Source organism: Myotis lucifugus, unplaced genomic scaffold (genome assembly GCF_000147115.1).
Source record: "Myotis lucifugus unplaced genomic scaffold, Myoluc2.0 scaffold_137, whole genome shotgun sequence".
NCBI classification, from domain to species: domain Eukaryota; kingdom Metazoa; phylum Chordata; class Mammalia; order Chiroptera; family Vespertilionidae; genus Myotis; species Myotis lucifugus.
The window spans coordinates 3,592,518-3,617,779 of NW_005871185.1; the positions used below are offsets into that span (position 1 = coordinate 3,592,518).

The 25,262-nt window shown below is 38.1% G+C and overlaps 1 protein-coding gene across 1 annotated transcript in view; it reads left to right on the forward strand.

Annotated features, from left to right (window-relative positions):
- The window catches only part of GRAMD1C (GRAM domain containing 1C), a gene marked incomplete at its 3' end in the record, with an annotated part of 62,250 nt that extends 39,020 nt beyond the window's left edge, over positions 1–23,230 (forward strand). The window contains exons 7-11 of the mRNA XM_023758709.1: positions 5,037–5,155; positions 8,208–8,340; positions 11,576–11,738; positions 18,495–18,632; positions 23,112–23,230. Of these exons, the coding sequence (XP_023614477.1) occupies positions 5,037–5,155; positions 8,208–8,340; positions 11,576–11,738; positions 18,495–18,632; positions 23,112–23,230 (672 nt within the window). The remainder of the gene's footprint in view (positions 1–5,036; positions 5,156–8,207; positions 8,341–11,575; positions 11,739–18,494; positions 18,633–23,111) is intronic.
- Between the last annotated feature and the right edge of the window lie 2,032 nt (positions 23,231–25,262).

The window sequence follows — 25,262 nt, forward strand, 5'->3', positions numbered from 1 at the left end:
GGATGCTAGCGGCAGCTGCTGCCCCAATCACCCTCAGGAGCAGGAGGAGTGGAGAAGCCGCAGTCTCTGTGGCTGTGGCTGGCCGGGCAAAACTGGCCAGGTCCTGGGTGCCTGTGGCTGGCAAGAGGGAGGGAAGCCTAGGTCCTGGGTGCCTGTGACTGGCCGGAGGAGGGAACCTGGGTCCCAGGTGTGGGATGAGGCAGAGGCAGTTAGGGGCAATCAGGCCAGCAGGGGAGCAGTTAGGGGCAATCAGGCAGGCAGGCAGAGGGGTTGGGGTGATCAGGCAGGCAGGCAGGCAGGTGAGTGGTTAGGTTAGGAGCTAGCGGTCCTGGATTCGAGAGGCAGTTGGACATCCTCCGAGGGGTCCCGAATTGGAGAGGGTGCAGGCCGGGCTGAGGCAAATTTCGTGCACCGGGCCTCTGGTATCTATTCATCTGTCCCTGGACACTTAGGTTACTTCAATGAATACAGGGGTACATACTGTATATCTTTTTGAATTAGTGTTTTTATATTCTTTGGATAAATACCTATAAAAAGTGTATCTTTTAAAAATACAATTCTGAACTTGTTACTTTTCTGTGTGAAACGAGTAAGTGGCTTTTTTGACAGTGTAAACCCCATATTCTTTAGCATGGCATATGAGACTCTTCACGAGGTGGCTGCTTCCCTCTTTCCCACTGACTCTTCTCTGATTTTTCCCCCTCTTTCCCCATCATCAGTGTTAGTCATGGTGAACTGGCTTGCCAGGCTGCTCCACTCCTCTGCATTGCTAGTCATGTGCTTATCTTCCTCTATCTTTCAGTAGCATCTCACCATCTCACACCATTGCACATTCCCTCTATTTTGCACACCTTCTTTCCTTGATTTCCAAGACATTCCTTCTGGAATTCCTCTCCCTTTATGGTATTTCATTTTTTTTTTTTTTTTTTGCTGGCCACTCCTCTTCTACTCAGCCTTTGCACGCCAGGCTTTCTTGAGGCTCAGTCTTAGGCTCTATTTTCCCTCTTACGGTTACTCTATATTTAATTCTGCTCTATATACCAGTGGTTTACTATAAGAACTTTTATATTTAGTAAAAATATATACAGATCATTTACAGTATAGTTAATATACATTTTCTCATAGCTGATTGGTTACCATAGTACTAGTAGAATAAGGTATCTGTCTACAGTTTCAGCCAAGGAGAACTACCGTAGTTTGTCCCAAGCACTGGGTTTTAGACAGTGGAAGCTAGTCCCACGACCCTGCCCCTGTGTGCTTTCTTTAGCTTGAGCGAGTGCTATTCTCCACTGTCTCTCTGGTCCGTCATTCTGCTATTGTATAAAATGATTAGGTTTTAGCACCCGCCTCCCCCATAAAAAAGTAGATCTTTTCAGTTCATCAGGTAGCATTTGTCATGTCTATGCACCTTACTAAATTAAATGGAGCAACTAGGTAGAAATTAGGGCAAGCTTTGATTTTTCATTTAGAAGAAAAATTTTCTTCTGGGAAATAAATTGGAATTATTAGATGAGACTCTCTATAGTGTTTATTATAGTCTAGGTCCTTGACAGGAAATTATTTTGAATAAAGTAAAGAATATTTTTAAAGGAAAGAATTGTTGAGTGATCAAGATGTAAACTTTTCAGTGATGAAAGATGTGCTGTGTGCTCATTAGAATTGCTCCATTTGATAGCTCACTCTTCCTGCTATTTCCTGACATTGCATTTCTGGTACTCAGGAGACTCAATCTTTGATAATTGTGAAGGGTTAATGCAGGAGTCTGATGGGGCCACTACATCAGTACTGAAGACGTGGTACATGAAGTAATGACATTGCCAGAACTAAATGGAAGGCATTAGCATGGAGAAGAAAAGTTAACCCTTAATATATTTAATTTTTAAAATGAGATTACAATAACATTGCAACAGGCATTTTACATAATTGAGTAATAAGTAAGATAGCTTCATTTGCATTGTATTGTTCCTAATCTGAAGAAATAGGGATCTGCCCCTTTAATGAAACACTGTTTACCTATCTCTTCTAGTAGGCGTGGCTTAGGAACCTGTAGAGTGAGGTATAACTTCCAATTCTGCATTCTGACCTGCCACTTGGAAAGAATGCTCATACTACAAACCAGGAAGTGACAAATAATGTGCTTTAAACGACAATACAACTTGTCTTTTTAAGGAAAAGCTTCTCATAACAAAGCTAGAAGATGGAGGCAGTGATTTTACATGGTTGTCATTAAATGTTTGGAACTCTGCTGTGGGAGAAAGACTTTGCAGCGTACTTAGAATACAAAGCTTTCTGGTCCAGAAATTGATCTCCTGACTTTTGAGCCTTATCTGGTTACTGCTTGGTTCATGTTATTTTGTTAAAGTACTTACTCTGCAGCTGAACCGGGAGACTCTCCGTTGTTTGCAGGTAGGTGGTCAGCCTTTGTTTAAAATTGAGGTTGTGTTTTAAGGTTACTCAACCCTGATTCTGCTGCTGATTAATGAAATAACCATGAATCTCGGTAGAAAGTATGTTTGAATGTTTGAATGTCCAGCATGGCTTTCAATCACCATATTTTTGTGACTTCTGGTCAACTTTGAAGAAAATGTCATTTTTAACAAATTAGCAAGTCTATAAGCTGGTGAGTTGTGAGTTCTGTTTTGTTTTCCATTAACCTTTTATATATATATATTTTTAAAATTAATAGATTAAAAATATATTGAAATTACAAATTACCCTGCTATTAACTTCCTGATAGTATTGGATAATATATTTAAATCACTTATTTATGTAGTCAAATAAAATTGAATTTTTGTTGTTAACATTTTACTTATAAGTTTTATTACTTTCACTCTTAGGAAGCTGAATATTTATCATTTGTTTATCTACTTGCTTTAATCTCTTTTGGTGTCATTTAATATCTATTATTTCAGAAGAGTTTTTATAAGAGGTTAATATTCCACAAGTACTATATTGAAATATTGCTTGTTTCTCTTTATAATGTTAACCATCTATTTATGACACTACAAGTATTTCAAAGATAATGTCTTTAGGAGAGTGGGCTAATTTTTAATATGAACTAACTGCTGTTGCGAAAAAAAAGTAAAAAATGGCTCTTCTGGAGTGGAAGTAAAAAAAAAAAATGTGTGGGGTACTTTTAAGATCAAGGACAGTGGTTCCTTAACTTTCTCTACCACCAGTGATCCTTTTAATTTTTTTCTATGGACACTATACTTCAAAAGACTTTTTGTTCACCAAATAAATGGTGTATATTAAATAATAAAATGTTAGAACATTATTGTTTATTAGTCATACATTATTTCCAATGAGAGTTTATTATGTCTGACATAACCACTTTAGGTTAATATAATTCAGCCCCAAACAAAGAGGCCTGACATTTTACTTAGCTTGAATAATTTCATTGTAGGTAACCGTTTGGATATTTTTGACTTCTGAAATATTGATAATATTTTCTAATTTTCATCAACTACTCTTGTGGAATCCTAGTAGTCTAGGCACGGCAAATTGGGAACTATTGGTCTAAAGTGCAGAAATTTTGTTCTTAATTTCTTTGAGGTTCCACGAAATGTAATGAAGGTTATCAAGTGTAACGTAACAAACAAAGATACCATAGCTTCTAGACAGAGAGAAGAAACAAGGAGAAAGAAAAAAAAAAAGAAAGTGGTATTTGTCATAGGGAATATCTGGGAGGAATTCAAGGCATCTGTATGTTTTGGCCCCATTAAAAATATACTTATTCCTACTTTTCCCAACTTAAAATTTTTATTCCACTTGGGCTGATAAACTATTAACTGATATTACTTTGGTTCTTCATGTATTAGTTATATATTTGTATGTTGGTTTTCCTTGCCAAGAGTTTTCTCATTTCTCCATTTTCTCTCTTCATGTTCTTTTCTCAGCTCAGCTGAAGACCCTTCTCTTGTCTGAGCACCTAACCCATGTAGTATTTACTACAGTGTTAAGTACATATTAACATTACTAGAGGCCTGATGGGCAAAATTCGTGCAAGAGTAGGCCTTCCTTCCCCCGGCTGCCAGCACCGGCTTCACTCTGGCACCTGGGACCCAGGCTTCCCTCGCAGCCCGGCTTTGTCCAGAAGGATGTCCAGTCTAATTAGCATATTACACTTTTATTATTATAGATAGTTTGTCATATTTAATTTACTTATAAGTCTTCTATGTTTCTTCAACTATACTGTAAATTGTTTGAGAGCATTTTATCCTCCTTAGCATCTAGTGCAGGGGTACACATTTGATAACTTCTAAGTAATTACCCATTGAATGGATGAGAGAAAGAATCTTGCCAATGGTTGCTTCAAGTATTACGCTGCCTCCTTCTCCCTTGCTTAATCATGTGATTACCATCAGTAATGTTTCTAGAAATGAGACCATTGGTTATTATACTGTTATTGTTTTTGTTTTACTGTGTAATGTGAGTTTTTTGTATTAGATGATTTTAACACTGATATGTGTTAAAGAATGAGCTGGGCTTTATTATAAATAAATCAAACAAAATATTCTTAATTTCAACCTATTGCATTTTGTGTTTTAGGAAGATATAATTTAAAGTCTACTGCTATGTAAGGTTTTTAAAGTGGTTGAAATATTCGGATATATTATGGGTTAAGAGGATGGGTTCTGTTCGATGATTAGAACTCTGAATGGTGATCCAGGGTCATGGTAGACTGGTTGGATTGCAGAATTTAAACTGCAGGTTAGTAATTGCCAGAAACCATGAACACATTGTTTTCTAAAAAGAAAATTTCAAACATCTTTCCATTTACAGTAGTTATTGTATTACATACTTTAAAATTGTTACTTTATTTATTCCCAGTATCGCCTCTACCAGATAAATTCTGTTAACCCATATTTTTTATAGAAACAGAAAACTGACATCTATAAAGGTCAAAAACTATCAAAGTCATATATCTAGTAGCTGCACATCAGGTCATTTTGACTTCAGAATTCATGTTTGAATTACTATATTACACAATCTTACATTTTCCGATATGTAGTATAATTTTTCTGTCCTTTTAGAGCTTGACCAGACAGGAATTCTGGCAGCTGCTCCAGCAGAACTATGGAGCTGAGCTAGGCTTAAATGCTGAAGAGATGGAAAACTTGTCCGTGTCGATTGAGGATAATGTGCAGCCAAGGTACAGCAATGTTTTGAAATGTCAAGATTTCTTAATCATTAATCAAAGCGGAATTATTTTAAACTTTACTAATTCAGAATTTCTGTTTACTCGCCCTGGGTGAAATTTGCCTTCGTTCTCTAGTAGAATGGAATGAGTGGTGAGGACAGTGAATAGTTTACTGAATTGGTAAGCAAACACAAAACATACAAGGAAATATGTCTTTGTAACTGTGTCACCTAGGATTTGCTTAAACTATGATTTTAGTAAACTTTTTTATTAAGAATCTGGAGAAGTACTTAGTGAAATCTCTGTGCTTATAGGTAACAGGAAAGTAAATTAACTGGTAGGTATTTTGAGGGATAAAAAGATAACCACAACTTTTCCTCAAGGATAACCTAGCATAAAAAAAAAAGAGGATAACCTAGCATAGTGCTTGAGATGTAGTTGGCACTCAACAAATATAGAATGCATTAAGTAAGGGAGCTTACAGTACTGTGGGGAATGCAAATAATTATAACACAAGGTTGAAAATGATAAGGGCCAAGAGGAGTAATAGATCATGTGATAAAGAAATTCAGAGTAGAGAGAGATTAATTTTGACTGATGGGAATTCATTTGGAAGAGTGGGCATTTTTATTAACTTGTAGAAGTAAAAATGCATTTTGTGTAATGATAATTGAGGTCATAGCAATAAAAACAACTGAGTATAATACATTAAAATTCTAAAGCAAACATTATGTTAAGTGAAAGAAGACAGTCACAAATGACCATACTGTATGATTCCATTTATATGAAATTGAGCCTAGAATAATTAAATCCATAGAGACAGAAAGTAGATTTGTAGTTGCCAGGGGCTGGGAGGAAGGGAAAATGGGAGTGACTCTGATGGGTACAAGGTTTCTTTTTGGGGTGATGAAAATGCTCTAAAATTAGATAGTGGTGATGGCTGCACAACCCTGTAAACCACTGTATTGTATGATTTTAAATATGGTACATTTTATGGTAAGTGAATTACAACAATAAAAATGTTATTTTAAAAATTCTATAGCAAATAAATCTTAAAATGGAAATCTTTCCAAAGCCTTGATTTTCACTCCATCTAGGGTTCTAGTTGTGCTGATCCTATTTATAGGGTTTCAGTTAAGCATAAATATTTTACAGTCTTTTTTACATGGTTACACATGCATGTTTTATTATTTTTCTGTAATATTAATTTTTTTTTTTTGGCTCCAGTTAACGTGTCCCTGTTGACTCAGAGTTCCAGAGACCCAAAAACTGTAATTTAGATAACATGCTTAAGTCTGACCAGGTTCCTCATTCCAGACCCGAGGGCTCTAGATAATGTGTTTCTGTCAATTCAGTGATTCAGAGACCCAACTGTAATTTAGGTAACATGCTGCTTCTGCTTCTGTAAACTGCTTTTTGGAAATCAGTTTCCTCATTTCAGACCTTGGGATGTAATCAATACCTTTGTGATCTTTGCCTATATAAGTGTTTGCAACCATCTTACTACTATGAAATTTGGGGAATGGCCCCTCATAGTCCCAGATTGCAATAATTGTGACTCTTTAATTCGAAAAAAAATTTTTTTTTCGATTGTACTGCTCTCCTTGTCAAGTTTATTAGCTTCTTTCAGTTACTGGAGTTGGGTAGAAAAGCAATTGATAACAATGGAAAGAGCCTTAGATGGTGGTAAAGAAGATCTGGATCCTACTCTGGACTCTGCCACCAAGTAGCTGAGCAACCTCAAGCAAATCACTTAGCTTTTCTGATCCTCAGTTTTTTCATCTGTGAAGTGGGGCAGTTAAACTAGATGATCTCCAAGGTCCCTGACAACTCAAAACATTTATGGTCTTTGAAGAAAGAAAGAATAAATAATTTTTGACCAGCTGCTATATATACTCTAAGGTGCAAGTTCTTGAAGTCAGCAGAAAAGTTGCTGTTTTCTTGGTGATTGAGTGCTTTCTAAGAAAGATGTGGCAGGATCCTCATTCCCTTTTCTGCTCCTTTTCCCATTCTTCCAGTCTCTGAAAGAAGCATATCTGTCTCAGATGTTTATTTCCTCAGCTTTTCCATCTCCTTTCTCTTCATTTTCAACCTCTCCTTCACTCTCTGTTCTCTTTCTATATTTCACAACTCAACTCCATTAAAATCCTGAAGTTCAGACACTCAGGTAGTGGGCTAGTCTCAAGGAGCCATTTTTTCTTGCTCAGTTCCCTTAGAGCCCGGCCATTCTGCGGGGCCAAAGGTGACTTGGTAGCAGACCTCAGTGTTATTTGGAAGGAGGAGGATAGAGTTTAAAGGCCCTTTGGCGTTCCTGTTCCTTCCTCAGGATAATATGGCTTCACATGTCAGGCTGTTTATTTTAGAAGAGCTTTAAGTCTATACAATGATTACACGGGAGTAATAATTTCTCAGGAAGGTTGAGTGCTGGAGATTAGATCCGTTGTGTGCCTTTTGTATTTAATAGACTTCCCTTTCTCTTGGCTCCCTGAGAGAGGAAAAGCAGGTCCCAGGACATTTAGTGTAGTCTTGTCCCGGTGACCATTTGAAAGCTGCTCCTTAAACCTTGTTCTTAGGAATAAGACGAGCAAGAAGGGGATATGGATTAATGGGCTCTGGGCTCAGACCTAAGGAGCTTCCACTGCTGGGGAGGATCCACCATCTCAGGGACTGAGTCAGAAGGAAGGATATCAAACTGCCTCTGGTGCTGACTGGCATCCACCGTGTACCTTTTGGAGCTTTGTGGTTGTTCACAACTGACATGCAAACAAGCAATAATTATTTTATTGCTGTTACGGCCACCTATACTTGGTTAATTTTTTAATGGTTTCTGAAATTTATAAAATCTCACGTGAGCATTATCTTATTTTCAGATATAAAGCCAATTTGCATGTGATTTAAGAAGATAGCTGTGTTATAAATAGAGGCTTATTTGTTACATTACAAAAAACCATTTTTTTCAAAGTGCTTTATAATAGAAAAGGCCCTCAGAGAGGAGCCAAAATCACATATCTGTGTGGCAGTGACCTTGTGTATATTTCCATAATGATGTATGTGTTTCTTACAGAAGTCCTGAAAGAAGCAACTTGGATGACTGTGGGGAGAGAGATGAAAAATTATCCAAGTCAATCAGTTTTATCCCTGAATCAATTAATCGGACTTCAGAAACAGAGTCAATCGATGGAACTCTATCAAAAGCGGTTAGTGTGTGATACCCCTTTAAAAATATATTTGATGCTGCCATGTGTTAATCATGATATAAGGTAAAATGAAAATACAGTATACAAAATATTTAAAACTTAAGATGTCAGGTTGCTCCTTTGTTTTAGGAGTGTTAAGTGAGTAAGTAGCAGAGGTTGTATACATACGTGGTTCTGTTCAGAGCTGGATATGGTGCAGAGCTATCAGACAGAGCACCAGTCTAAGAGGGGGTAGACATCACTAAAAATATAATAAGATGCCCAGGCCAGTGTAGCTCAGTGGTTGAGTGTTGACCCATGCACCAGGAGGTCATTATTTGATTCCTGGTCAGGGCACTTGCCCAGACTGCAGGCTTGATCTCCAATGGAGGGTGTGTAGGAGGCAGCCAATCAATGATTCTCTGTCATCATTGATGTTTCTGTCTCTCTCTCCCTCTCTTTTCCTCTCTGAAATCAATGGAAATATACTTTAAAAATATAATAAGACGGAGCAAGTCATAGCAGAATTTTCCCCAGAGTAGGTAGTGTGTGTGGTAGTCTGTTCTGAAGGGGGATGAGAGCCCTGAGCAGCATGCTTGCATAACAGGAGACGCTTCTTAAGTTGACTGCTAAAGCAGGCACATCCAGCTAACCACTGGCTTTCGAGTTAGTTAGTTCCTCCCTTAATTTTTTTCAAGCATCGTTATAAGCCCATTGATTTTTCCATGAGCTTCTATCACTTGGAGTCATTATTACTTTCAATACTCAGTTTGTCCCTTCTGAGTCCCTTCAGATTGGCTCCTTTGTCCTTTTTAAATGATGGATGATTTCTGATGGCTTCCTTTCTTTCTGGTACAAGAACATGTCCCAGGCACATTTTGTATAATTTCGGTCTCAGACTTAATATTAGCCATTTTCCTAATGAGCTATATAGCTCTTAGTGAAGAATGGTGTTGAGAGACCACATTCTGAGTGCTAAGATTGTGCCTACCCTAGAGCTTTTATTCTGATTGGAACTGCAAGTTCGGGCCTAAAGCGGAATTGCTTGGTTTGGACCAGAGCATTGGCTGCAAATCCTACCTCTGCCGTTTGCTGTATGACTTTAAATAAGTTAACTTAATTACTTAACCTTCCTCTGCTTTTGTTTTCTCAACTTCTTGATGATGAGGACAGTGACATCCCATGGGGCTATTTATAAGGATTGAATGAGTTACTATATGGGAAAGTGCTTTGAGCAGTCCCTGGCACACATTAAGTGTTCAGTAACCATAAGGTGGGATAATTGAAGGTGAATCTGTGTGTGGCCAGCAATGGACCTTTTCTACCTTCTCCCATGGAGCTCCCAGCGTCTCCTGTGAATAAATGTTAGGAAAACATTGAAACAGACTGTACTTATGTGAAAGCCCACCAAGGCATCAGCTAGTTTCAGGCACCTGTCATGCATCTCTCTTGGTCTGATTTTGTGTTGAGGGTTTCTTGCAAAACTGACCCACCTGGAGTCCCTGAGAAACTTCCTACTGGTATAAGCAAGGGCTTCTGGATGCTGCTTTCTCTGTGTTTTCACTGAGAAGACCAAACCACTCAATTTTCGGGAGGTAACAGGACAGGGGATCTCTTGGAGTCTCCTCATCCTTTTACAAAAGTCTGACTTTGAGGACTGGGTTCTCAGAACTACCAATCTTACTTGAGTCTTTCCTACTGCCCCCTTTATAAGCTGTAGCTGCTCTTGGAAGAGTTAACCCCTTGGTTCTTCTAGTTTTATCCCTAAAGGAAGTCATATTTTCTCTAGTGAAAGGGAATGGAATGCAGAGAAATAATTTAATGTTTTAAGGTTGATCATACATTCATTGATGTTATTTAGATGTTTTCAGGTTATGGAATACAAGTAATATAGAAGCTCAGTGCTTTTTTACCTTTTGCATTCAAGAGCAGTATTGTGAGATTCTCAGATTTCAACAAATATCATGTCACTTTATTTCATTTTTACTGCCAACAAAATTAGAAGTAACAAAAAGTCAGAAATAACATTTTTCCAAGTTATAAAATTAATACTCTATAAAAATTCAGGAAATTAGAAAAGTGTATAAAGAAATAAATTGTCCAGATGCCAACTTCTCAAAAATAGTGACTATTACTTTTCCTACAAATATCTATTTATATTATTTATAATAGGAGCTGTATCTTAATTAGTGACAACAGAAGAAATATGTGTGGAAACTTACTCTACCTAGCATCTGTTACAGACACTCTGGGTTAGCTAAATAAGCGTATTGTTTTGCAGTGTGGGACTCCCGAATAAACTAAGTCTTGATTCTAGCAGTAGCCTCTGCTTAAAGAATCAGTCCTCTGACTAGGATAGGCTAATCCTTTATTAAATTGTGTCCTGAGTCGCCGTAGTTATTCTGCTTTCTGAGTGGCCAATGGAGCCTGTGTCTCATGGGCATGAAGTGTAAGGATTGTATCTGTGTGATTTGCTTTCTATCATCTGCTTACACACAGACAATGCAAGGAAGTACTTTGCTGTATACTTTATTTTTTTTACACTGTTTTATTAAGCCTAATTATAACATTATTCTACTTGAATACCAATATAGCAATAGCATTCATACTTTAGTGCCTAATATTTAATTTTTATAGAAATGATATATCTTTATTAAACTACCTCCTGAAAATATAGATAGCATCATATATTGGATATATTTTAATGCCCAATCCCTTAGTCCCTTAACAGCAAAGACAACTGTGTTATGAGTTTGCAGTGAAATTAATCTTCCCTTTTAAGCCTCTCTCACCTATTGTACTCTTATGTGACTTTTATCTCTCTATTTTCTTTCTCTTTCCCCTTTAGTTACTGGTCTTGAGAGATGGGTGAGTTTTCTTCTTTGAGATGATGGGGCAGGTATTGCCTGGGGACACGAACTGGGTTTTACCCCTCTCCCTTGTCCACCCCATAGAACCGAATGTTCCATTATTTTGTCCTCTGCCCCCTTTCCCTTTTGCATAAGTGATTCACATGATGTTACCTCTGTGCGAGTTATTTATATGATGTTCTTCATAAATTTATTGTTTGTTACTGCTTAAGAAGGTGACTTTACAATGATATATATTATTTGCCAGTGTTTTTTAGACTGAATTGGAAATATGATGCAAACATAACAAACACATTTTTCAAAGTGTCCTTATTATTAAAGACTTCTCTGTGAAATCTAAGCCTATAATATATATATATTTTTAAACTGGATTGTTTGCCTTTTAGGAGTTAGGGAAAGAGGAAGCTCAAAGTGAGAAACAGATGAAAAAGAGTCCTTCACTAACTTCAGAAAAGAGGTTAAGCAGAGTACCATCAAAATCACTGGACTTGAATAAAAATGAGTATCTTTCTCTGGACAAAAGCAGCACTTCAGATTCTGTTGATGAAGGTAAAGAATTTCTTATAAATTTTAATATCATTTCAATTATATCTTTTAATGTTAATCTTTGTATTAGGTGTGTGCAGATTGAGAATTTAGTTGCATTAGGTACAGTCTCACTCTACAAAGAACCAAAAAAGGAAGGAAGTTAACAGAATATAGGGTGAAGAGGCTGCTAAACCTAACTCATCTTCACTTTCCAGAAGCCGAAGTTGAAAATCTCCATCACATTTAGCTTTTTAAAATCCCAAGCCTTCAGTCAATGGAGATGGAGTAGCAGTAGAAAGTAAATCTCAATAAAAATCTGTTACATTATAATTATACTTTCTTTTAACCACCAAAAATGAGGGGGGGGGGAGAGGGAGAGGGAGAGGGAGGTGGAAGTAGAGAATAAATATAAAAAGCAGTTGCTTAAAGGAACGATAACAAATCATGTCCTCTCTGCTTTCTCTAAGTTAGTATCAATAACTTGGGCTTGTCATACTTATTAAGTGGGCATTTTAAGGATTTAAAAAACAACTGTAAGATTATTGACATTGAAGCCAGTGGAGTAGGAAAGCATTGGGGAAGGTTCTGGGTAGTGATTGCTTTCAAGTTGAGGAACAGGAACAATGCCTGGGTTTCTCCAGACCCGCTTTCCTACTAGCAGTGCTCAGAATAGTACCTGGGACATTGCCGTGGTTTGGATCTGTAGGACATACGAATGTGCTAGTCTAGTTGCTGTTTAGGTGAGACCTGGTTTGAGAACCCCTGAAATCTTTTACTATCATGAAAACCAAATCCATGAAAATCCACACTAAATCCCAGTCAAATCTAAATCCAATCCAAATTAAATCCAAATCTAAAGTCAAATCTAAATTCAACCAAACCAAGGCCAAGTCCATGAAAACCCAATCCAAATCAGGTTAGACCTTGGTTTGGGAACCCTGAAGTATCTTTAATAAAAGATACTGCTCTTAAAAACATAGGTAAAAATCCACTGTTTCCTAGAAAGTGCAGGCTGTGCTAAGAAGACAGTTGTTGAGTTCTTTTTGAAAAGATAGTTGAGAGGAAGTATTTTAAAGACATCCAGCCCCTAAATGATGGGATGCCTGGTGTTCTTACCTTTCATGCTTTGGTAGACAGCGGGTGTGAATTAGTTATCCCCTGCCTGGCTGAACCTCTGACTTTAGGAAGATCTACTCTGGCACCCAGTGGCCAGATGGGTAAGTGACACCAAAACAAGGATTCTTTTTCCTTTTCACGTGCTCTTTGTAACAACAGTGCTTCAAAAGTCGTTTCCTTACTGAGCTCCTATAAAATTAAGATTAATGATAAGTTACATAAAGGATACCACTACAACTCATATACACTGCGTTCATATTTAGAAATAAAGAAAGAATAACAGTGGCATGGTTGCTGTATTGCATGTGAGCCCTGATCACATTTTGCAACTTGCTGGCACCCATTTAAAGATACCATTGGGCTTCTCTGCAGCAAGGCCTTCCATGCAACATTCGGCCTCTGTTTGTGCAGGTTTTCTTTAACGTGTATGGGATAACTTTTTAATTAGATTATCATTTGCCAGCAAATCAAGTACTGCTATTGCTTTCCCTAAGCAGGTTCCAAAATCTTGGGCTTATCAAATGTATTATGTGGGTTTTAGAATGAATCTATTTTTTTTTCTTTGTTTGTTTCTGAAAGTTGTGAAGTTATGAAGACTCTTGGAGTCCATGAACTGGGGAGACGATGGGAAAGGTCAAAAGGAGTAAACCATCCCAGGAAATTTGGAAATACGTGTGGGGATTTAGAGGGAGCTAGGGAGATGGCAGATTAAATCAAGCCTCACTTTATTTAAAATGATAGTTTTTTTAAAAAAATCTATTCTGAGCAGGTTGAGTGAGAAAATGAGAGGATTTCTTTTCTACCACATATATCCTATACTCCTTGGGAAGGAGGCACTGGACTGTTTTAATATAGAGGTTCCTTCTAGGCCCATGTAAACTTAAGAGGAATCAACAAAGCAGAGCATCATAAACCACCTTCCGAGGGGCCTGAAATACTTCCAGCACAGTCCCCTTGCTGTGAGTTCACTGGAGCCCCGCTAGGGAGAGCCTGGAATCTGCTGCGACTGGCTTCTCTTTCAAAGCTCTTACTCTGCACTAGGAAATTTAGACCCCACCAAGAGTGAAGGTTCCCTTTTTGGGGATATTCCTGTACATCCGGAAGCCGGTTCGGGGCTTTCAGCTGCTGAACAAAAGGCTAGCTAGGCATTGTGTTTTAATCTGTTAAACCATATCAGTACATTAAAACTTAGATATATAATAATTCGCAGACAAAGCTACAGAACTTTGTTTCTTTAGAGGGTTGTTGCTGATAGACTTTCCTAGCTCACTATTTGCCCACTTTTGGGGAGGAGTTCAAACCATCTGAGAAGCTGCTGGGAGTTTCCTGGCAAATGAAAGTGAGTGGACACCATGTAATGTATCCACATCCACAAGTACTAGGAGATTATGGCTGTGTTTTCAAGGTTCTAATATTTCTGTTGCTTTCAGGATTTGCTTCTTCCACATGCCCTGCTCTGTCATGCCAGGGGTAGTCTGTGAAGCATCTGCCCAGGAGGTGGAGCCTTGAGTGGGAGCAGACAAACTAGCTCATGGCCTGAGACACCTGCGCTGTGTCATGTGATAGAAGTTAAATTTAGTTTTGTATAGCGGAGGCTTCCCTAACCAAAGTGACTTATGCCGAGAATGGAAACTAAGGCAAAGATTAAGTGGGGGGAGGAGCGCATAAAAATAGCAAAATTGGAATCCATGGTCTACAGCTGACAGAACAAGATGAGTTAGAGGCAAAGCCATGCAAAGAGAAACAGGAATCAGAATATCGAGTGATGCTTATTAATTAATAAAGGTGAGGACAAGTATACCTCTGGGGAAAGCCAAAGAAAAAGCCATGACATAGTCTAGCATGTCAGGCAAGCAGCTTAACGGGGTAACCCTGACACCGTTACCAGAGTTAGGTTTTTGAACAACACTATCAAATTAAACGTGGCTTTTCAGGTGTAAAGAAAGCCCTCAAACTGAGTCAAGAAGACGCAGGTCACCAGTTTTTAGAAAATGAAAGAAGATATAACAAACTGTGTCCTCAGTCCCTCAGTGAAGCTCCGAGTCACTTGCTTTTCTTGCATGCCTACTTTCATGCTCCTTCAACACACTGTCAGCATGTTCCAGTTTTATTCATGTCCATGTCCTTTTCCGATCTATCTGTTCCACTTTCCCCACCATTTCCACTGGCCACTTTCAAACTGGTATGTTGAAGTGATAGCTCTTCTTCATTGGAAATGGTGACCTGCTGCGACGTTGAGCAGTGCTCCTTTCCCCATTTAAATAGCAGCTGCCAGCTCAGGAGGTCACAGCAATGCTAATGGTGATGTTACTTGGATAGGAGGCTCTAAAATACCATGAATTTCATACATAAACTAGAGGCCTAGTGCATGAAATTTTGTGCACGGGGCGTCCCTCAGCCCGGCCTGTGCCCTCTTGCAGTCTGGGACCCCTCACTCCTTACCACCCACCTGCAATGGAGGCAGGAGAGGCTCCTGCCACTGCCGCTGCACTCACCAACTGTGAGCCCAGCTTCTGGCTTAGCGGCGCTCCCTCTGTGGGAGCGCACTGACCACCAGGGGGCAGCTCCTGCGTTGAACATCTTCCCCCTGGTGGTCAGTGTGCATCATAGCAACCGGTAGTTCCTGCTGTTCAATCAATTTGCATATTAGGGTTTTATTATATAGGATAACCCCAGGTGGAAATAGTTGATTTCATGTACTTACTTCTTCATACAAATTTACATACCAGAGGTATTATTGTTAATTTCCTTTAGTGATACAACAGATTCTGTTTTTATCATTTATGATACAGAGCAATTTATCTCATAAGGGAGCTTAAATGAAATACGAAAATATTATATTGAAATGCCTATATGAGAGGGATTTGTTTCCTTCTTAAATGTGAACAAGAACTTTACTTGTGAAAAATTATAGCTCCAGGGCTCCTCAGAGAAATGGCTGCTTCTAGGGCTGGGATGGGGAGTATATATAATGAGCCTGGAGTGTCTCGTAGTGCCAGAAAATAAAGTACCTAAAATAAAAGGGAGGCACGACCAAGGGACACAGGAGTCCACGTGAAAGAGCTCCTGATGGCCACATAAAAAAGTTGGAGCAACAAAATAAATAATTCTCATGGACTAGAGAATAGAGTAAGTTCACACCAATATAAATGATTGAATAAATACATAATGGAGGAGAAAACACAAATCTCCCGCACAGAGTTCCAAATAATGTATGTAGATACTCCCCTTCCAGGAGGTGGAGGGTAATTCTCTCCTTGAGTGTGGGCTGAACGTAGTGACTCATTCCTAACAAATCGACTGTTGGAGGGGAAATATGGTAGCTCTGCAATGGAGAAACCTGCCAGACACAACCTTAAACAAGCGATCAAGGTTAGCATCATCACAAATCATGTTGACATGTCTTCCCCCACCTCCTCAGTTTGATGTGGAGGGCACTTCACCTTTGTGGTGTTCTTTCCCCAAATCCACAGCCCTGGTCTAATCATGAGGAACCCTCATGAGCCCAGAGTGAGTGACATGCTATAAAACATCTCACCAGTGCTCTTCAAATGTGTTAAGGCCATAAAAAAAAAAGGCAGGAGGAGGGACTGTCATAGATTGGAGGAGATTAATGAGATATAACAAGTAAATGCAACATGGTATTTTGGATTGGATCCTAGTTCAGAAAAGGACATTATTGACTGGGGGTGGGGGGGAGAGTATTAAAGCCTAGTTTAGTTAATTGTACATCTATAATTACTTAAAAATAAGATGATTAAAAGTATGGTTGCAAATTCAGAGTTCTATAAATAAAAATAAATCCTAAGATATTTTTAGTGTTTTCAATAGCCACTAAACAAATTTACATACCAGAGGTATTATTAATTTTCTTTAGTGATATCACAAATTCTAAATTTGTTCAATCAAAAGTAGTTATTTCATACTCATTGTCAAGCATTATGTCAAGCACATAATGTACATTGGTGTTTAAAGTCAACATGGTCCCTACTCACATGGAACTTAGAGTTCAATGCAGGAGAGAGACAATAGGCAAGTCAATAAGCCAACAAAAATATAATTACAAGTTGGGATAAGTTCTGTGAAGAAATGAGCTGGATCAAGAGAATCACCTGTACTTACTTGTATTCTTTGTGAATATCTGAATTATTTTTACAATGAACATATATTACTTCAATGTCAGAAGGGCTATTTATCAAGCCTAATTGGGAAGCTGCCTCACAAAATCTTAGCAAGTTGCCTAGTTTCAGTGATTCATTTCTATGCAGAAGGAGCCATTATTTGAAATTGCAGTGGAGAGCTTTTGCCTACAAGACTAAGTCAATATTTACTTGATATCTCTAAGTTCTGTGCATCTATAGCAAAGTAGGGAGACACAAATCATTTAATGATGGAGAAAAAGCAATAGTTGGGATGAAGACAGAGCTAGAAAAGGTTTTCTGATTTTTAGACCAGTCTTTTACTTTCCCAAACTGCTTCCTGTGGTGTAATACTGGCGGATGCTCTACACAGACAATTCTTAGAACTTGATTTCTGAAATACAGGGAGTTTTGGGCACAGTTTCCATTTTGTATTGAGGGGGCATAATCCTTGAAATAATAAATAACCCCAGTCCTGAAATCGTTAAAATTACATATTGGATTGCTTGACTCTATTTCCCTTACTTTACCAGGCTCCTATGCCTAGCTGTCTTTTCTTTCTGATTATTCTAAGTTAAACTCCTGGAAGTATAAATAGAGGTTAAGTTTGTGTGTTTTGGAGCTGTAGTGATTTCCAGTTCCAATTCAGCCACTCCCTAACTGTGGAGCTTTGGCGATCGCTCCGTGCCTCAGTTTGCTCATCTGTGCCATGGAAACGATGACACCGCTTATCTCGCACGATTGCTGTGAGGATGAGTGAATATTTGTAAGGTGCTTAGCACCATGTATGGCATATAGTAAGTGCCACAGTAGCATGGGCTATTTTATACAATGTTCCCTAGGACTATGAGGAGAGGTGAGCAGATACTGCTTCTTTAATTGTGGCCAGTTTTCAACCTCATTATCATTATTAGGTTCCCAGAAAAAAATGTAATATTTCATTGGACATTATTTAGCTTTGAAGCATACTTTTCAGAAGGATTTCTTCTTTTAATGTGTGGCATTAAGAATAGGATGTGAATACAGTGTTACCTGACTTGGGGGAGTCAGCTCTGTGAGTGAGTCGTTAGTGAGTGAATTAGTGCAGCAGGTACTAGAGCCATTCACACTTTATATGTTTGCTGACTGCATGAGCGCTCAGAAATGCGGCCTGCTAAGTGTGGTGGTATATACTGCTCCACGCATCTCAGTTTTGCCCTTGAAACCTTTGAAATATTCTTTTGAAGGATACATTATGGGAGTTTGATATCATTCAAAGTTAAATATTTCTCTATCTTTTGGGTATTGACAATTGAAATATTGATCATTATAGTTTAATTAACTATATACTCTTATGTATAGTTATACATCATGCATACGTATGTACACCAATTTAGAGTTTTTAATAGTGCCCTGAATGTGCTGATCACTGTAATCACATTTAAAAACTATTTTGTACCACAAATAAGCAAACAAAACCAAACCTTAAAATTACCTTTCCTTGGTTTCTTCTCTTATGGTTCTGTTTTTTTCCCCCCCACAGAAAATATTCCTGAGAAAGATCTTCGTGGAAGACTTTATATCAACCGCGTTTTTCACATCAATGCTGATAAAATGTTTGAATTGCTCTTCACCAGTTCACGATTTATGCAGAGATTTACCAATTCTAGAAATATAATAGGTTGGTTTTTGTGTTCTTATCTGACAAATTTGGAAATATTTTATTCTCTCTAGAAGGTTGAGCCTATATAAAGTGAAATTAGGTTCTCACATTACTATTGTGATATATAAACTAGTGTTTAAGTGTTTTGATTAAATTCACATATAAACAATAGTTGTCCAATTAGTCAGATCCTACCTAGGATTCCATTCAGACCCTTTGAAAACTAAAACTCTATTTATTTATTAATGTAGCAGTTCAGTTGAGTTGAACCCATTTTAAAGGGGTGATTGTGGAACAGCTGGATGCTAGTAGAGTGTAAATTGGTACAATCACTTTGCAATATGGTTTAGCAGAATCTACTAGAGCTGATCCTATACCTTCTCTCTGACTCAGCAATTCTACTACTAGGCATATATTTTTCAGAAATGGGTACATGTGTACCATGAATGACATGTACTATTATTCATAGTAGCATTATTTATAATGCCCCCAAACTCAAAAAAGCCCAAATATCCACCAGTTCTAGGCACAAAAAATAATTGTTTATTATTCATAGTAGAGTAGCAAAGCACTTTCTAACTGTTACTAGAGTCTTGTGATTATATAAAGAATTTCATAGTTTAAAAAAATCTATTATATCTTTGGAACCTATTTTGTATTTTCTTGCTATTCATATTTGCCTGTTGAACTTGACATTTCAGAAGAGTTGGATACATTATTTCTCTTAATTTTTTAAGATGAAGCCTGTTGATACCGCATTTTGAATCACAATTGTGTTTAGTGTTCTTCATCACTTCTGGCTTCAGTGTGGATGAATATATGTGCTATCTGGTGTTGTAAGTGGCTTTGGGAAGCAAAGGCTTCTGGCTAGTTCTAAATCTGAACTGTTATAGGCATATGGTTATTTAGACCTAGAATTACTCGGAAGGTTTTCTCCAAAAGAGAGAATGTGTTTATGATTGCACATCATTATGATGTCTTCTGAACTTGTTACCCGGTAATCAGTTATATTTCTTGATAATGGATTTCAAAGGCTTCTTTTGAAAAGTATTGTGGCCCTGGCTGGTGTGGCTCTGTGGGTTGGAACACTGTTCTGTGCACCAAAAGGTCTGCCTGTTTGAATCCCAGTCAGGGCACATGCCCAGGTTGTGGGTTTGATGCCTGGTTGGGGGGCATGTGGGAGGCAACCGATTGATGTTTCTCTCTCTCCCCCTCCGTCTCCCTTCCCCTCTCCAAAATCAATAGAAATATATGTTTTAAAATATTTTGAATATAATGAAAATGTTTTCATAGTCAATTTGTAGATTTAATCTAATCAGCACTAAAATGGCTACAACTGGATCTAATTATAATTTTTTTAATTAGGGAGCTTTTAAATTGGTTTTCTTTTAAGCCTTTGTTTATAGTTATATGACTACTTCTGTATTTCAAAGCTTAGTTTTGTCCTTTTATTCAACTTTTTAACTTTGAACAGATGTAAATCTTCAGAAAAATTTCATGAATAGTCTAATAAAATACGCATACCTATCACCTAGCTTCACCAATTTTTTTTTATTGTGATAAAGGTATGAAGATACCATTTTAAAGTATACAATTTAGTGGTATTAAATACATTAATATTGTTGTGCAGCCATCACCACCACCCAGCTCCAGAACTTTTTTCATTTTCCCAAACTGAAACTCTGTACCCATTAAACAATAATTATCCATTACCCCCTCCTCCCAACTCCTGATGATCACTATTCTGCTTTCTCTTTTAATTTGATGAGCTAGGTACTGCCTATAAATGGAATCATACTATATTTGTCTCTTTGTAACTTGCTTATTTCACTTACCATAATGTATTAAAGGTTTATCCACGTTTTATCATGTGTCATAACTTCATTCCTTTTAAAGGCTGAATAATATTCCATTGTATGTATATACCACATTTAGTTTATCCATTCATATATTGATGGAGTTCTGAACTGTTTCCACTTTGTGTAATCCTCACTTGAGGATATTTTTTCATTGCTTTTCAGAGAGAATGCAAGGGAGGGAGAGAGCGGGGAGAGAAATGGAGGGGGGAGAGAGAAAGAGGAAGAGAGGGAGAGAGAGAGAAAGAGAGGGGGAGAGAGAGGAAGAGAGAGAGAGAGAGGAAGAGAGAGAGAGAGAGAGAGAGAGAGAAGAGATGTGAGAGACACATTGACTAGTTGCCTCCTGCATGCGTCGGGAATAGGGGCGGGGAGTGAACCACAACCCAAGTAAGTGCCCTTGACTGGGAATCAAACCATGACCCCTTGGTGACCACACTGGCTAGGACTGTTTCCACTTTTTGGTTATTGTGAATAATGCTGCTGTGAACACTGATGTACAAATATCTGCTTGAGCCCATGCTTTCAATTCTTTTGGGTACATACCTAAAAGTGGAATTTCTGAATCATAAGGTAATTCTTTGTTTAATTTTTTGACTGTTTTTCATAGTGGCGACATCGTTTTACATTCCCACCAGCAATGCATAAAGATTGCAGTTTCTCTACATCCTCACCAAAATGTTATTTTCATTTTTTGTGTGATAATAGCCATCCTAATAGGTGTGAAGATTCACCAATTTTAAACCTTATTAATCAAAGGATTCTTAAAGTATTTGTTCTGAAATTCCTGATTTTTATTATTTCAACTCAATAAATTAAAATGGCTCTCTTGCCTTTTTTTTTGTATGCTGTTGCCATTTTTCTTAAAATTTCGTCCCATATTTTTATACCTTGAGCTTTACTCAGGTACTGGGGAACTTGACTTTTCCAAGATGTTGTGAGTTAGATGATGTCATGGCACATGAGACTCAGTAGGCTTGTTGGTAACATTGGTGAAAATACAAGTAGAAGGCACTTTTTGTTATCCTTGTTGATGGCTGCTTTGTTGAATAGTTTTAACAACAGCATTCAACAATATCTTTCAATTCTATTGCTGATTCACAATGGATTATTTGTATAATTTTTCTGAAACAGGCTGGCATATGACCAAAGTAACCTTGGAATAGCATTTTAGAATTTTACAGCTTTCATGTAAAGAAATAATTTGTATAGCAAATTCTGGATGATATATTCCATGGTTTGTGATGTTGCTTTTTTAATTCAGTTGTAAGATTCTTCCGTATACTCAGAAGGCAGCTTCAGGGTCCCTCTTTAAATCCCTAGACCTAGCTGTATGAAAGAAATAGAGTAAAATTGGGTAGATCATAATGCCTGGCTTCATTCCTCTGATGATAGGTAATGGGTTAACTAAAGGCTCTTATATCTTAGGATGCGGATGAATAGCAGCCAGACGACGAATTGCCCAAGTCCATTTGTGCTAACAGCATTAGATGATTGAGTCAGATCTTTGAATAGTTCCTGATGCTGTTACCTCTTACTAGTCTTTGGCTTGTAAGATGACCTTGCTGTATAGTGCTATATTCTAAAGATACATTCGGTTCAAAGTGTGTTTCTACTCACTGTGTTGTTGCTAAGCAAATAAAAGAGAATTTTGACGAAGGTCTTGCTATAAATACAGAGAGATTATCCTGCAGCGTGTGCTACATAGGCTACATAGTTATTTGTATTCCTTCACCCCCTCCTTATTTAAAGATTTCAGCAGCTAAGCCATTAACATTATATGACTTCTCACTGACATGATTTCTCCACAAGTTGGGATCCAGGCCACATTGTTGTATAAGGACACAAGGCTTTGTCTTAAATGATGGGAACGCTGAGTGTTTTTTGGTCTCTGTTTGATAAGGCTGGTGCTATCATTTCTTTTTGTAGATTATGGGGGAGTTATTTATTTTTAAATGTTTTTTATTGATGAGAGAGAGAGAGAGAGAGAGAGAGAGAGAGAGAGAGAGAGAGAGAAAGAAAGAAACATTGATGAGAAAGAGAAACACACTCCCTGCACACCCCCTCCTGGGGATCGAGCCCACAAACCTGAGCATGTGCCCTGACCGGGAATGGAATCAGCGACTTCTCGGTGCATGGGATGACACTTAACCACTGAGCAACACTGGCAAGGGCAGTAACTGGGGACTTTAAAAAGAAGCCTACAGATGAACCAACTTTTACTTTATCTTAGAAAGAAAAGTAAAAAAATGTATTAATAGACAACACTTACAGAGGAACCTCTGGCCCGTGGGCCATATAAGGCCCGTGAAATCATATGGTCTGGCCCTGCTAAGGCATTAGGGGTGAGTTAATTAAATGTTTGACCAAACATAGCAGGCTAATTTTTAAGTTGACAATTTTGTTTGGCCTCCAAATGATGTTATAAATATCAAATGGCCCTTGGCAGGAAAAAGGTTCCCCACACCTGATAGAAGTAAATAGATCTTACATGTCACATATAAGAAGAGTGCCTAACAATTACTTTTACTTTTGGACTGGTCAAAAATAAAATTTAAATAATTCAAAAACTACCTCTTTCATTCATTTCAAGTCATACCCTTCAGATTTCTAGAACTAACTCATTTATGCTTGCTGTGAATAGATGTAGTATCTACCCCTTGGAATGTGGAACCTGGAGGCAATCAACTGAGAACCATGACCTACACCATAATTCTTAATAATCCGCTCACTGGGAAGTGCACCACTGCCACAGAAAAGCAGGTATGTCCCCTCCACAGAAAAGCAGGTATGTCCCCTCATCAGTATTCCAGAAGAATCACACATGTGGGAAGAGAGAAAATGCCTTTCCCAGTCACCAGTTCACAAAACAATGTCAACAAATAAATGGCAAGAGGAAAAGGGAGCAGAAACTGTTATAGATTAAAAGAGACTTAAGAGGCATTTCAACCCAATCCTAATTCAAACAAACCACCTGTAAAGTCCTCATGAGATTTAAGAAATTGTTAACTTTTTGTCTGTAATGGTATTATAACTATATTTTAAAGGAAAGAATATTTATCTTTTAAAGAGACATAATGAAAAATTTATAAAGAGATAAACATATTTATGTGTTTACTAGAGGTCCGCTGCACGGATTCGTGCACTGGTGGGATTTGGCCAGCCTGCCCCATCAAGGCCAATCGGGCCGGGCCAGCTAGAGGAAGGGGACTCCGAGGTTGGCCCTGTCCCCCAATCAGGGTGGGGGGCCGATCGGGGCCGGGAGGAGGGAGGGGCCCTGGGCGGTTGGCGGGCTGGCCCCCCCCCCCCCGTTTGAACTATGGTTGAACTCCCAGTCAAGGGGACAATTTGCATATTACCCTTTTATTATATAGGATGGATGAAATTCTATTGATGTCTGGGATATCGTTTAAAAGTAACTAGCCAGGCAGAGGATGGTGTGTGTATGTGAGTGAGAGGGATTGTGGGACTGGGTATAGATGAAACAGGACTAGGCAGAGTTAATGTTGTTGAAGCTGGTTGATGAGCTTATGAGGGTTCATTATGCTTAATTTCTACTCTTGTGTATGTTTGAACCTTTTATTTTTATTTATTTTAAAAAATATATATTTTATTGATTTTTTACAGAGAGGAAGGGAGAGGAATAGAGAGTTAGAAACATCGATGAGAGAGAAACATCAATCAGTTGCCTCCTGCACACTCCCTACTGGGTATTTGCCTGCAACCAAGGTACATGCCCTTGACCGGAATCGAACCTGGGACGCTTGAGTCCGCAGGCCGATGCTCTATCCACTGAGCCAAACCGGTTAGGGCTGTTTGAACCTTTAAAAAAAATAGTGGGTTTTAAAAAAAACTCTAATGGCAGGGCTGGAGTGGCTCAGTTGGTTGAGTGTTGTCCTGTGCACCCGATTCCGTTCCCATGGGGTACATATAGGAGGCAACTGATCAATCTCTCTCTCTTTCTCTCTCTCTCTCTCTCTCTCTCTCTCTCTCTCTCTCTCTGTCAGCATGTCCTCAGGTGAGATTAAAATAATAATAATAATAATAATAATAATAAAATAAAAAGAACACTATTGGAATTTGATTTGCAGAATCATGCCAAGGGTTCGGGTCAAATAACTAGATGGCTGCTGTGACATGGGGAAGAGATGATAAGATATTTAATACCCCACTCAGTGCCAGCATGGCACTGTTTTATAGCAGAGCTTGTGTTTGGCCAGTTTGTGTTGAAGTATAGTGCATCTGTTGTGCAAATAGTTTGAAAATATCTGTTAACATCTGAACTAATTATGCTATTGTAGTTTTGTCCATCAGTGTTAAAAATGTCTTAAATTTTTTTTCAAAAGAATTTCAGACAATTAAGAAAAGTTTGGTATTTTGGTATGAGATTCTTTGATAACCTTAGAGAATAGGTATAAAAGGTATGATTGCAGTAAGAAATTTTTGGCCAGCAACCACTTCAACCTGTTTAGGAAAAGCAGTTTTTTGTTTGGTGGCCTGCTTTTTTGGTGAAGGGTGGTTTTATGAAACTTTGATGAATTTGGGGGTGGGGTCCTTAATTTGTTCAAACGATTTTTGAATTGTTTCCTAACAGGAACATTTAAAATTCTTTATAAACTATACATATTAAATATACATAAGAGATTATATGGCTGCTTTCGGAGAGGCAGCAAATACCATTTCGGCAGGCCCCTTCTTCTCAGTTCACAGACAGCACAGCCAACGTGGAGGCTCTTCTGGCTTTGTACATAGGCTTGGCATGTCTTTTGTAGTTTCTGAAAAAGAATTCTAATAT